General features: G+C 34.3%; 1 protein-coding gene across 2 annotated transcripts in view; it reads right to left on the minus strand.

Moving 5' to 3' along the window:
- Nucleotides 1–2,382: 2,382 nt before the first annotated feature.
- ATG3 (autophagy related 3) overlaps nucleotides 2,383–14,792 on the minus strand; it is a 28,495-nt gene continuing 16,085 nt past the window's right edge. For both annotated transcript variants that reach the window (XM_017858572.1, XM_017858571.1), the window contains 7 exons: nucleotides 13,691–13,740; nucleotides 11,451–11,532; nucleotides 7,791–7,825; nucleotides 7,380–7,535; nucleotides 6,141–6,268; nucleotides 4,133–4,201; nucleotides 2,383–2,652 (listed from right to left, as the gene is read on the minus strand). In XM_017858572.1, coding sequence (XP_017714061.1) covers nucleotides 2,571–2,652; nucleotides 4,133–4,201; nucleotides 6,141–6,268; nucleotides 7,380–7,535; nucleotides 7,791–7,825; nucleotides 11,451–11,532; nucleotides 13,691–13,740 — 602 coding nt within the window. In that variant the 3' untranslated portion in view covers nucleotides 2,383–2,570. The remainder of the gene's footprint in view (nucleotides 2,653–4,132; nucleotides 4,202–6,140; nucleotides 6,269–7,379; nucleotides 7,536–7,790; nucleotides 7,826–11,450; nucleotides 11,533–13,690; nucleotides 13,741–14,792) is intronic.

Genomic DNA, 14,792 nt, shown 5'->3' on the forward strand with positions numbered 1-14,792 from the left:
CAAGCTGATTCTAAAATTTATATGGAATGGCAAAGAAACTAGAATAGCCACAACAATTGTTGGAGGGTTCACACTATGCTATTTCAAGGTTTACCACAGTAACCAAGGTGGGGTGAAAGTCAGGCGTGTTGGCTTATGCCTATGATCCCAACATTTTGGGAGGCTGAGGCAGACAGATCACTTGAGGCCAGGAGTTCGAAACCAACCTAGCCAAAATGGTGCAACTCTGTCTCTACTAAAAATACAAAAATTAGCCAGACATGGTTGTACATGCTGTATAATCCCAGTTACTTGTGAGGCTGAGGCATGAGAATCACTTGAACCAGGGAGGTGGAGGTTGCAGTGAGCCGAGATCACATCACTGCAATCCAGCCTGGGTGACAGAGCAAGATTCTGTCTCCAAAAAAAAGACAAAAAATAAATAAATAAATAAATAAATAAATAAATAAATAAATGGGGGGGTGATATAAGCAAAAGAATAGGCATACCAGTAGAACACTACAGTAATAATTGTTTCAGGCAAGATTCACTGATTAATGCTAAAATTACTAGATGAAACTTAAAACTAAAATATTTTATTACCTCAAAATATCGCCCCCAAAATTTACTGATTACTACCGTGGTGGTTTCTCCAGAAGGCAAAGATTAATTATTTTCCCTTGTGGCTATAAAATTCTATAGACTTAGTGATTCACTTCTAACAATGGAAAGGAATAAATATTAAACTATATAGAGTAGAGAAACCTAGCAAACATCACCTTAAGTACTATAGACTTAGTAGTACTAAATGCAATGAGAAAGACAATGTAAAGGGAAAGACACATAACTTCTGTGGTATGCTTCCCCAAAATTCATAACCTCAGGCTAACAACGAGGAAACAATGAACAAACAACTGAGGAAATGTGAATAAAATCTGTAGTTGATAGTATCAGTGTTAATTTCTTAGTAAAATATTAATATACAGGAAGCTGAGTGGAGTATAAAGGACTCTTGTGTTACCTTTGGAACGGTTCTATAAATCTTTATAAAATTATTTTAAAATTAAAAGTTAAAAAAGTTAATACCATTTGCTATGTATGTAAAGCTAATGTTTTAAAATACTATGAAACTAAAATTAGAAATAAACTCGAAGTGAAAATTTGTAAGATTACCCATAATCTGAATTTTAAGCTTTTCAGAACAAATCTACTGTTCATCAAAACTCAGTTTTCAATGAGTGCTATAAATCTGAACTCATAAAAACACATTTATACCATCAACACACGCGCTTTTATTTACACACTGGATAACCATACAAATATTTCAATTGTAAAAAATATCCTGAAATTTAAAAGGTTTGACCAAAAAATTATTTGTGCCACCTAGTGGTGACTGAGATAAATATGACTACTTAACAACAAAAGAATTGAAGGATTGAAGATGCCTATACTTTTGACAAATAAAACTTAACTGGGAGAAAAATGCTGACAATGTGATAACATTTAATATTTGAGATCATGTAAATGAAAGATACCAAAAAAAAAAAAATTCCAGTAAAATCGGTTTAAAAGATCAATTTAAGAAAGGAGAGCAGTTTTCTGTCTACATGAGCAAGCAGAATATTTTGAAGTATGAGGATGACGTCCAAGTTTATCATCTCCATATTATACCATCAAACACCACAATACCTCCAAGTCATTAACTTCATTATGGAGATTTTCTTGTAATACAACAATTGATTGGAAAAGGGAGGAAAATAAAGAAAGCAAGGAGGATATTCTTAAATGATGAGGAGAAAATAAAACAAAACTATGGACAAGATTAGCCATTCCACTTCGTGCAGACTACTGAAAGAACAAAGAGGAGGAATGTAGTGGTATAAAGAGAATAAAGGGCTTAAGTTTTCGTCCTTGGCTTTCAGTATGTATCCTAGAGCAGAATACTTGCCTTTCTAAACTCCAATACCCGATCTGTAAGCTGATATGACAGAATAAACTTATTATCCCTTTAAATTCTAGTATTCTACCAGGCAATTACAATAGAAGAAATATTCCCGAATCCTTAATAAAAAATAATTTTGGTGCTATGAACTTAATACAACAATTGGGAAACCAGTAAGTAATAGTACTGAAGAGTTCCTGGCAAACAGTAAGCGCATCATAAATATTAACTATCAGCAGACAGGAAAAGAGAAAACAAAAGGAACAAAGAAAAGAAAGAAGAGAAGACAGTCTAGCACACAGTATTTTCTAATCCTAGTTTTGAGACTATTATACATTTAATACCTTCCTCATAAATGTGAACCAAAAATAATCTAGCATTCTATATGAGACAGATGTCTTCACTTATTGTTATTTAGGGGAAATCAAATCATAACCTTTTAATAAGAAGCAAGAAAACTGTCTCTTTACACTGATTTTATTAAACAAATAAGGCTGGTAGTGGAACATATTTTATTTAATGCATAAACATATAAGTCCTTTTAGTAGAGAAACTGTATATATTGATGAATATGGTCAATGGTCACATCTATGGGTTAATTCTTTAAAAATCAGAACCAATAATTAGGATAGATTTTATGCTCTCTTCACTACATTGTGAAATGTCTTGTGTAGTCATATTCTATTGTTGGAATGACAGCTTGTACAAATTTCAAGAAAATAAGAAGATACCTAAAGGTTTAGTTAAGGAAAATAAGATTTGTAAACAGTTCTATGTTTTAAGCCCATGTTGTAATTATCCATTTTATTAAGCCATTAATTTCTCAAAAAAATAAAAAACTCTTAAGTCTATTAAAGAATTCAACTATGCAAATTTGTGTCTATTTAACATGAAGCTCTTTAAGATTACTTGACCACTCATTCTAATATTGAATTTGAAGCTTCTTAATGAGTAGGCGTTCATATAAGCACAATTACTTTGATATAAAAATAAAGGGACAAAGCTATACATGTTTAATCGAGTACAAAATGTACTCATTTACTAGACCCCTTTAAGTTTGCTAGAGTTATGTCAGAAAATAAGGCAGAATAGACTATAAAAGTACTGTAGCAAATGAGAAAAAAATTAAATGAAAACCCTATATAGTAGACTGATTCTAGGTTACTGTATGTATTTGTCAGACTGCTCTACTGGACTGTCTTTAATTAAATTCTGAAATATTTTTTATGTTCATTGCACTTGAAAACGTTAAGAGCTTACTTTTCATTGGGGGAAACCAATTATTATTATGAATTATATATAGACAGTCTTCCCAGTTGCTTCCTAGTATCCAGCATAGAGATGTGCCAGTTAGGCATAATAGGACTTTAGGAGTAAATATGGTTTGGACTGGAAGTTTTAGGTTTGTTTCAATATCAAATCAGCTCATAGTTCTTCTTAGGGACATACTTTATTAGCAACACCCCTCAGTCTGAGTCTCCATATCTAATCTAACACATAGTAACAGAAACCACCACCATGTCAACTATTAACCTAGCATGAAACTAATTCAAGCTATCTGGCATCTTAATCATTGATTTTGACTGTTTTTGATGAATCTATGCTATGAGTACAGGTACTTCAGGATCCAACAGTTTGCATGGGCATTAACTTGATTTACTTTTGTCAATCCAAGAAAACTGAGTAGGAAAACTACAGTAAGATACAAGAAAGGTGCTACTGTCTTGAGAAAAATGAACATACTATATTTTAAGAATATCTAAAGTACTTCATGTAGTATATTAATTACTTTTTAATTTACCTATTTGTTTAAGCTGAATTATTTGCTTCAGAGACACCTCCGATTGACACAACCTGTAATTTTACTTTTACCTGATGGGAAAGTACATTTTTGGTAACAAGTTAAATTGGAAATGTACATAAGAAAAAGATACTCATGTTATTACTCTAAATTAGTAGTTACCTCTGTAACAAGGCTGAGCTACTGCTACATATGGGGACATGTTCTAATCAACTAAGCAAGGCATAACTGCCACAAAAAACATTTTCTAAATAAATTAAAGACTTCCACTAGGATTTTCAGATATGAGAAGCTAAAACAAGTTATAGGTACTATGTCATTAAGGTTACACTAAATTTCTCAAAAAAAAAAAAAAAAAAAAAAAATCCTAAAGCCATTTTGCCACTAATCCTACACACAGGGAAGGATACATATGAACTCCAAGTTCTCCCCCTCCTTCTGCAACAGTCTCAATGATTTTCTTCATCACCTCAGCATGCCTAGAAGCCAAAAAAAAAAAAAAAAAATTATTAATGTAGACCGATTAGACCAAAAGAGGAAAAACACATTTTCATTTGTAAAGAAATCGACCGTATTACTGTCAGTGAACTAATTTTTAATATCATAGTTACATTATAAACTTATCTCTCCCACCATTCTCCAATAACTATAAAGTATTTATTAAAATAGTTAAATTATAAAATATCTCCCCTCCACTTCCGAAACACAAGATTATAGATTGTTATGCCATGCAAATAGTTTTACCAGTGGAGGGCATAATCTTAAAAAGCTATGGTAGTCACAGCAGGCACAATGGCATTAGTTAGTGTTCTGAGAATTGGGACAGATAAGGAAGGCAGAAAACCAGGGAAGAGGAAATCATGCCAGGAGAAAATGTGGAATGACAGCTATTTGCTCTAAGAAACAAAAGAGTCATATCACGCAAATTAAAAAAAAAAGGCACATGGTATCAGCTGGACAAAAAAGCAAAGAGGTATCTATAATCGTGTGATCTGGGCTGTTGATTTAGTTGAGAATAAGCCAAAACTGAGAGGGTTTAAGAAAAGCTAATTGGTCAGAGTTAAGAGGTTTGTGTTTGTTTCTTTGTCCTAATGGGTATTCTAAAATTTATCCAATTCTATGTAAAAACAATTTTTTTTGCTTATAAAAAGAAAGGTATTTATTTATATGAAGTTTCTATCCTATCTATACATCATGGCCAATTGGTATCTCTCCTGTGCTACAGAAAATAGTGATATCAAAGTAGGCACAGAAACTAAGAAAAAGATACTTTTAAAGAAAGTCTTTTAACATACCTTGGCTTAAATAATGCTGCTTCAGTTTTTACGACTATAACCTTCATGACAGAGGCAGTCAACTTAGAATATGAGAGTGAATGTATTATTCCAGAGGATTTGAAGGCACAATCTGAGGCAGCCCGTGGAACGCTCTAAAATATTCTTGAAGTTTTATTTTACAGGCACTCAGATTTTTTGAAATATTTGTATCCCATTCCACAATATAGTCATCTATTTTATCAAAATGTTTAACATAATTACCAGTTAAATTACTTTTCCCCCAACTGAGTAAAGTTTACACCTCAGAAAGAAATATGCTTCAGTTTGATAAGCACCATCCTAAGACCTTAAACCATAAGAGGAATCAAGAGAATAACTCTAAAAACTGAAAACTTGGCCGGGCGCGGTGGCTCAAGCCTGTAATCCCAGCACTTTGGGAGGCCGAGACGGGTGGATCACGAGGTCAAGAGATTGAGACCATCCTGGCCAACACGGTGAAACCCTGTCTCTACTAAAAGTACAAAAAAAAAAACTAGCCAGGCGAGGTGGCGGGCGCCTGTAGTCCCAGCTACTCGGGAGGCTGAGGCGGGAGAATGGCGTAAACCCGGGCGGCGGAGCTTGCAGTGAGCTGAGATCCGGCCACTGCACTCCAGCCTGGGCGACAGAGCAAGACTCCGTCTCAAAAAAAAAAAAAAAAAAAAACTGAAACCTTTTAGTTACATAATTCAAAACTAAAGTGAATGGCTCCTAAATTATTTTTCATAGCTAGCAATTAAAGTTTCAGACATGAAAAGCAGTCACAACACAGCAAACCATATCCAAACTATTTCTGAGTCAAAAACAGAATCTTCCAAACTGTTCTGGGAGCTAAAAAGTATAGTAAAATCACAAAGATCCATCTATTCTACAAACACCCACAGAGAACAAAAAAATTGTTAACGTACTAAACTTAAATTGGTGAGTTGTTTTTTTCCTATATATTTAAACACAAGAAAATTTCTAAGGAGGACAAGAGAGAATTTTACTTGTTTATTAAGCAAATTTTTTTCTGTTAGGGTTCTACGTTTAAAGATTCTCAAGTAACAAATCCATGAAATATACAATCACACCAAAAAATATATTTATCTCTACATATACATACCTGCATGGGTGAACTGAACACATAGGAGGTGGTGGCAGATGAGGGTGATTTTCAATGGTCACTGTTTTCTTCACATGATCTTGACTGATGTCTTCATACATGTGCTCAACTGTTAAAGGCTGCCGTTGCTGAAAGCATAAAAAATGCTTTGAAATTACTATTTAGGGCCAGGTGCAGTGGCTCACTCCTGTAATCCCAGCACTTGGGAGGCCAAGGTGGGTGGAACACGAGGTCAGGAGATCAAGACCATCCTGGCCAACACGGTGAAACCCCATCTCTACTAAAAATACAAAAAATTAGCCGGGCGTGGTGGCGGGCGCCTGTGGTCCCAGCTACTTGTGAGGCTGAGGCAGGAGAATGGTGTGAACCTGGGAGGTGGAGCTTGCAGTAAGCTGAGATTGCGCCACTGCATTCCACTCTGGGCGACAGAGTGAGACTCCATCTCAAAACAAAAAAAAAAAAAAAATTTACTATTTAGAAACTTTCAGCCTAAATCTCAAGGTTTCTAATATATTTAGTTCTCCATTTCACATCACTTGCAATTTAGAATTCTAGACTCTTGAATGATTTCCGGGAAATTTTACTACTTATTAATATCAAGGGAGGGACAGGAAGGAGTCATAGCCAAGCTCTGTGACAGCTACCCTGTAATACAGAAAAAAAATCTCACAAAAAGACAAGTTTGTGGCTGTCAAAACATTTTATAGCTTTGTAACTCATCTTTTAGACTGATTTTATTTTCTTGTTTCCCATGTATAGCCATAAGATTGACAGGTTAAACAAGTTGATCTTATGTCAATTATCCTTTAATTCAATTAAGCAGATGAGTTTTCTGTCTCAAGGGGAAAAATACATACATACAACAATCCACTCTCTTCACATGTGACAATGGTCATTCTCTAAATGCCTACATAACCAACTGATGTAATCCCAAACAAAATTTAAATTTCCCTCACATTTTGAAGGCATAAGCTTAGAGGTCAAGGAATATGTAACAGACTATTTCTGTTTATGTCTTAGCATTATTGTTGTTACACTGAATAATTCATAGTTCATTCAAAATAAGAAAGAATCAAGTTCAACATTAATCATAGAACTGTAAAACAAATGATTTCCAACATTTAAAACAAAATTTAAAACAACATTTAAAGCAATAAATACCCATGGACCTAATGAAGAAGAAACTAAACCCAACAATTTAAAATATTGATATTAAAATATAATGCTTCTAATTTTTACCTCATCATAGCCAAACAACCATAATCGTGGAGTCTGGTAATATTTATCATAAGTGATATAAAGGTCGTAAGTTCTGGTTTGCAAAATAGCGTCTTCACCGCCAGCATCAGTTTTGGCTTTACAAGCTTCTACTATTTTGCTTGTATCTAGGGTAGCCTGGCACATAATAAAAGAGAAAAATTTACAACCATTAAATCAGTATGAATGTGACATTCTAGAAAACCTATTTTTTCCATTCTATATTTTGTTTTCTTAAGAGTAAATGAACTTGAACTTAAAGCTAAATTGTATATGCTATAAGCAATATTAACAAATTAGAATTTCTTTGAAAGATCAATATATTATTAATAAGAACACAAATCCCCAAGTTCAGTCATTAAAAATTAACTAAAGAAAACTCAATTTACAAACCTCATCTGTCTCCAACAATCCACTCTCTTCATATTCTGTTATAAAAAGCAACAAAAGATTAATCAAGTTTAAGAAAATTGCCTAAACCAATTTAAGTATTACTTCATAGTATCATTCAAAAACTGAGATTTTGCCGTTGTTTTTAACAAAGATATTGAATAGATATAAGTGAGCTAATTCGATACTTCCAAAGGCAAAAGCCCAGAGAAAGTCAGCATGTTTAAGGCTTAACATAGTAATACTATAGAGTCCTCAGTGGCTCCACAGTGTATACAAGGCTACTTCTATAACTGCATAAACATGTTCATTAAAGTCATCGGTGACCTCTTTGCTGAATCCAGTGGTAAATTCCCAGTTTTCATCTTAATTGACCTATCAGGAACATGTGGCATTATTTAGCCCCTTCTCCTTGGAACATTTTCTTTCCTTGGCTTTTAAAATATGGCTTTCCTCCCACATCACTGACTGCTGCTTCACTATCTTCTATGCTGGTTCCTCTTCATCATCTCTACTTTAAAAGAACCTCTACTTTAAAATCAAACACTGCAGTAACCAAGGGCTGAGTTTCCGGACCTTGTCTCTCCTCTATCCACACTTATTTCTGTAACGATTTCATCCAGACTCAATGACTTTAAATATCGATGACTTTCAAATTTATTCCCTGCCTGCAGACTTGGATATTTATTTCACTTCTCCACTAGATAACTAATGAACACTGCAAATATCACATGTCTAAAACAGAGTTCCTGACTCCCTCTCCAAAGCTAATCACTCTTGATTTTTCTGCATCTCGGTTAATGGTATCTTTCTAGAAGCTCAGGTCAAAAACCGTGGAGTCACCCTTGACTACTCCGCTTGTCACATATGACATCCAATCCAGCAGCAAATCTCTTTGGCTCAACTCTCAAAATATTCCAGAATACTACTGTTTCGCACCACTACCAATGTTACAACCCTAGCCCAAGCCACCACCTTTTCTTGCCTAGATTATCAAAACAGCCCCCTGTTGTCCCCTTCTCCCTTCAGTCTATTCTTACCACTGCACCGTGATTCTGTTGAAATGTTAAATCATGTCGCTCCTCTACTTGAAAAGAAAAAAACCCTCCAATGGCTTCTCTCACTCTGAGTTATGTCAAGACCTTATAGAATCTGGTCCCTGGTTACCTGACTCCACCCTTTACTACTCTCCCTTCTCTCCTATCTGGACATAAGCATACCTTACAGTATTTTACATAAGCCACACACATTCCCACCTCAGGACATTTGCACTCTTCCCTCAGATACCTAGTTTCATTCACTTCCTTCCAGGCTTTATTTTAATGGTGTGTACTTTCAATTAGGTTTTCCTTGACCAACTTATTTAAAACTTGCAACACTCATTCCCACCCCAAGATTCTCTATCCCCTTTCCTCCTTTATTTTTTCCTTAACACTTATAACTAATACAGTATATCTTTTGCTTATCTATTTTTTGTCTCCATTGATTAGAATATAAACTCCATGAGATCATGTCTACTGCTTTAGCTCCAACACCAAGGACAATACCTGATAAATACTGTACTGCCCAATAAATAATTTGTTCAATAAATGAAAATTACGTTTATATTAGATACCATCAACACTATTGTTGAGCAAAATTACATATATAGCAATTCTTTAACTCTATCTAGGGGAAATATAATAAACATACTAAATGACTACCAGATATTTAAGGCAATCCCACAGCTTGTACTTTGAAAACAGTGCTTTCATCGAAGGGTTCTATGCCACCCCACCAACCCAACTTGGTCAACTATGCCATTCAGAGACAGATGAAATTCAGAAACAGTATTTGTGCAAGAAGGTGATGAGTTCAGTTTCTGACAACTATGAGACATCCAGGTGGAAATGAAACTGAAATAAATCTGAAGTTGAGAATATCTAGGCTAGAGGATTTGATATGGAAGTCCCTAGCATACAGATGGTATGGGAAGCTGCTGTGATCAATTCTGGTTACAAGGAATTCATTCAGATTTCCTTAAGGAATAGCAGTTTACCATGAAAATAAGGACAAGAATCTCACTAAAATTTAGGAACAGATATAGCTAGGTTTCATGGGGAACCGAAAGTAATTTTGAAAAAAAACTGAAAGGTACTTTTTTGGTCCAGCAAGCATCACTTGCCATTATGGTGTTTCAACTCTACCTGGCACCATCTTCTACTTTTGCATGCTACAAAACATAATCTATCTCACTCTAAAGTCTATGTATTTTTGGGATTCAGCTGCCTTACAGCCTTCAACGCCTGCCCTTTTTTCATATCCTTTTCCTTTTTCTGACTTCTTACACATGCACCCTATTTACATATATAAATATACTCATAAACTCTCACAAAGTATTGGATGTAATTTACATGCTATCTTTCTTGTTGCAGAAATTCTCATGCCAGACTACAGAATGCCATTACAGAAGAAAAAATCTGGCAGTACAGAGAGTAAGCAAGGAAAAAAAAAAAAGAAACCCATGAAACAGTAACATTTAATAGCTGAGGGAAAGAAAAGAATCATGGAAGAGTACTAGAAGAAAGAGTCCAGGAAAGAGGAGGAAAACCCAGTGTTATAGAAACCAAAGGAGGAAAAAAAAAGAGGAAGATACGGTTAACAGAATCAATGCAGAAAAGGTAAGTGTAATAAAGATAAACTGGATTTAACAAAGAGGTCACCCTGGTGACAGCAATTTTTTCATCTACTTTTAAATATCTGAGGTTTCAAATGTATTAAAAAAGATTATCATGCTCATGAAATACAAAGCTTTAAATAACCATGTGCTAACAGACCCATACTTCTCTGATTTTAGTGGGTTTCTCTCTCTTGTAACAATGATTCACCAATGCAGTGATTCTCAACTGGCAACTCTAGGAGGAGGACTTCTCAGAATCTTGGGAAACTGAGGGGATTCTGTGTAGTTCAAAAGGCCCCATTAGCCGGGCACAGTGGCTCACACCTGTAATCCCAGCACTTTGGGAGGCCGAGGTGGGCGGATCATAAGGTCAAGAGATCAAGACCATCCTGGCCAATATGGTGAAACCCCGTCTCTACTAAAAATACAAAAATTAGCTGAGTGTGGTGGCGTGCACCTGTAGTCTCAGTTACTCAGGAGGCAGAGGCAAGAGAATCACTTGAACCCAGGAGACGGAGGTTGCAGTGAGCCGAGATTGCGCCACTGCACTCCAGCCTGGTGACAGAGTGAGACTCCGTCTCAAAAAAAGGAAAAAAAAAAAGGCCCCATTGAAACTCACTATCTTCAGGTTTTAGTTGAAAGATGCTATCAAAGAGGGAAAAGAAAATACAAAATGCATAATAAGCAAACTTTGTTCTGCTCTGAAATAATTTGGTTAGGAATTAGTATCTTGCAGCTGTACCCAGTATTAAATATTTATAACTAATAGTTATTCCAATAAAAATGATGTTGTCCAAGACTATGTTCAGAGTAAAACAGAAGAGTCCAAGATCAAGGTAAGTTTTACACCAATGAAATTTTTATAAACTAAACATATATAAAATATACCCTAGGCTGCTATATGCTAAACTTACAACTCAATGAAGAATTCTCAATCTGCATAAATTACAAATATTCTAAATCAATATTCTAGTGAAATTGAAGCAAATCTAGAACAGGAATACCTTCCATATCTGCAGCTTCTCCTTCATCTTCCTCTTCTTCCTCTTCACATAGTGCTGAGCAATCTTGAAGTCTTATATTGTCCTTTGAAATTAATTACATTAAGACCACTTAAATATATTCAATAATTTAAACACTGGACACCCATGTGCTAGCACAGTGGTAACCACTGTGAAAATAAGAATGATAAGGCAGCTCTTCTCCACAAAAAACTCCAATGGAGATAATGAATTCATACATCAATCATTAAAAGTAATGTGCTAAGTGCTGTGACTGAAAAATAACAAAGGTTATTATGGGAGCAGTAAGAGTCATCTAAGCTAACTATTTAAAAATAATCGCCAGTTGCACTTCCAATAAAACAGTATTTTTGGTCAATCAATTCATTAGTATTAGAAAATCAGGTCAATATTATATTAACTTGTGCACTTATAATTTAAGGGGAAAAAGTGCATATATTTATAAATCAAATATATTATAAGCTAAAATATAAATCAAACACTATTACATTCTAATTTGTTAACAATATCCTAGCTGAATTAGGCAAGTTATCAGACTTTACAATTATTAAAATGCACAAAATATCAGTTTAATTTCTTAACTATATCAGCTCTACAGTGAAAGAACAATACTGACCAACAGGTTTAACATCTGGCTATTGTTTTCACAAAATTAATATTCTGAAAATCTGAAGTCAACATAATAAGTGGATAAATTGAACATTTAGTTTTACCTAGGTTTCATTTTACTTAGGGGTGGTTTTATCTAACGCTAGAAAACTTAAGTCATATGTTTAAAACTTAAATCATTCTTACACCCAAAACTGAAACCACAAAACCACTGTCAGTGTCTCAGTAATTATTATATGAGCTATTATCTAACAAATTAATCATTAAGAAAAATTTTCATCATATTGGTGATATTTATACTTGATAAAGTAGAATACAATAGAAATTGACAACCAAGATTAATACTTGCATTTGGATGGCAAGTATTCTAAGTTATAAAAAAATTAAAGGTATTACCATAAGCCCATCCACGAAAACCACTATCTACACTACTCTGTCATTTATCATTCCCAAAGTCTGAAGCATACATAGTAATGGTCAGAGTAAACAAGATCTTCTGAAACAGCAAAGCAATTTGTGTGATTTCTCCTTAAGTCATTCAAACACTCCAAAAAGTCGAATTTCAAAATGAAGAATTCTCAGGCCAAATAACTAAATCTTAAAGCATAAAACTGTACCAAAAAACCCCACAAAACTTGTCTTAATTTCTATCACTTTCTGTTAAGCCCCAGTTACAAATCTGGAAAGATCCAAATGACAAAAACACATAAAGAATATCTTTAGTAACTGTTGTAGCAAATGTGTCTTAAGACTAGGAACACAATTATTCCACCTAAATAGTCTATCCTCTAAGTGATCTGATGGTTAAAAACATAACTAAGACAAGGGTGAGAGCATTTTATATTATATTTTCATATCATTTCAAACAACTACAGGTATATAAAAACACGAAGACAATTGCAATTGATCTCTCTGAGAAATGAAAAGCTAATCTAATACCTATGACAGCCTAAAATAACTCAAAATTTCCAAGCAGAAAAACTCTATCCAATTATGTTTTATCCCATAAGTCATGCAATAAAACTTAACTGATTAAGCTTCTATTCATTCAAAATGTTACAAATTTGAATGATGCAAGCTATAGTTTGCTTTCAAATATTCAAACAAATAAACCCCAAATTACCAGTAGTTGAGGAAAATACAGAGAATGATTAAATTGCTTATGGCACTATTTAAGCTATAAAATTTAAATGTTAATATATTAGCATCTACTAGTAAGCAAGTAGCTAATTCCACTCCAAAATTCTCTACTTATATGACATTTGGTACTAAATACATTTTAAAACAAAAGTCATCTCTTTTAAACTAGCCTAGAAGTCACTCCAGTCAGTGAAAATTAGTAGTTTGCACAAGCTACAATCTAAAAGCTGTTTTACTTAACCATACTGCAAATTAAGGAAAATAAGAGATGCATTAGGCAGCAGTAGTGTTTTGGTGTGTTGAGACAGAAAAATGAATGGGGAAGAAAGCTGGAATTTAAAAGAGCCTGATAATAAATAACCAGGGTTTTTATAAGAAAGATATGGTGATTATATATGTGTGTGTAGAGATAGATAGACCGATAGGCAAATAACTAGTCATTAAATTTAAAAATATAACTAATTAAGCAGTACCTTGTTTTCCAGTGTGATCTCTTTAACTGCCTCGGTTGTTCCTGTAATACCTATGTAAAATTCGGCAGAAAAGAATAATTAAAATTAAACTGCAAACACCCTATTTACTTATTAAAGTAATACAAAAATGCTGAAAATTCTCACAATTTCTCTGAAAAAAGGAGGCAAATAATAGTAGTATCTTTACAAATGAACTCTAATAAGAATGGTCACAATGACGCCTCCTCAAATTTTGAAAAACTCATTAATATTTTACCATGAATTATCCTGCCATTCTTCACTTATTATTCCTTACTTTCCTTGTTAGAATCTCTATCACACTTTCTCAGAAACAGAACAGTTTGGCCAGGTGTGATGGATCACGCCTGTAATCCCAATGCTTTCGGAAGCCGAAGCGGGTAGATCATCTGAGGTCGAGACCAGCCTGGCCAACATGGCGAAACCCTGTTTCTACTAAAAATACAAAAGTTAGCTCAGCATGGTGGTGTGTGCCTGTAGTCCCTGCTACTTGGGAGGCTGAGGCAGGAGAAGTGCTTGGATCCGGGAGGCGGAGGTTGCAGTGAGCCGAAATTGCACCACTGCAACCCAGCCTGGGCGACAAGAGCGAAACTCCATCTTACGGGAGAAAAAAAAAAAAAAAAAAGGAAAGAGAAGAGTTTAAGAAACTACAGGACTCGTATGTACATTTTAATTAAACTTGCATCAAAATTTTCTCAAAGCTATTAGTTATCTTCATATAGGCTGATTATCCCTTATCTGAAATTCTTGGGACCAGAAGTATTTCCAGTTTTTTTAGATTTTGGAATATTTGCATAAATACTTACTGGTCAAGTATCCCTAATACAAAAATTCAGAATGCTCTAATGAGCATTTTATTTGAGCATGACATCAGTGCTCAAAAAGTTCTGGATTTTGGAACATTTCATTTGGATTTTTGGATTAGGGATACTCAATCTGTTTGTTATTTGCTTCAGAAATGTAGGATACCCAAAGGTAGTAATATCATATCACATTTATATGGGGCTTTCTACTGTTTCCACATCTTATTTAATCCTTACAATGACTATCCTATAAGGAAGTTACAGTAATAATGCATTCATAT

This window comes from Rhinopithecus bieti, unplaced genomic scaffold (assembly GCF_001698545.2).
Source record: "Rhinopithecus bieti isolate Rb0 unplaced genomic scaffold, ASM169854v2 scaffold_45617, whole genome shotgun sequence".
NCBI lineage: Eukaryota > Metazoa > Chordata > Mammalia > Primates > Cercopithecidae > Rhinopithecus > Rhinopithecus bieti.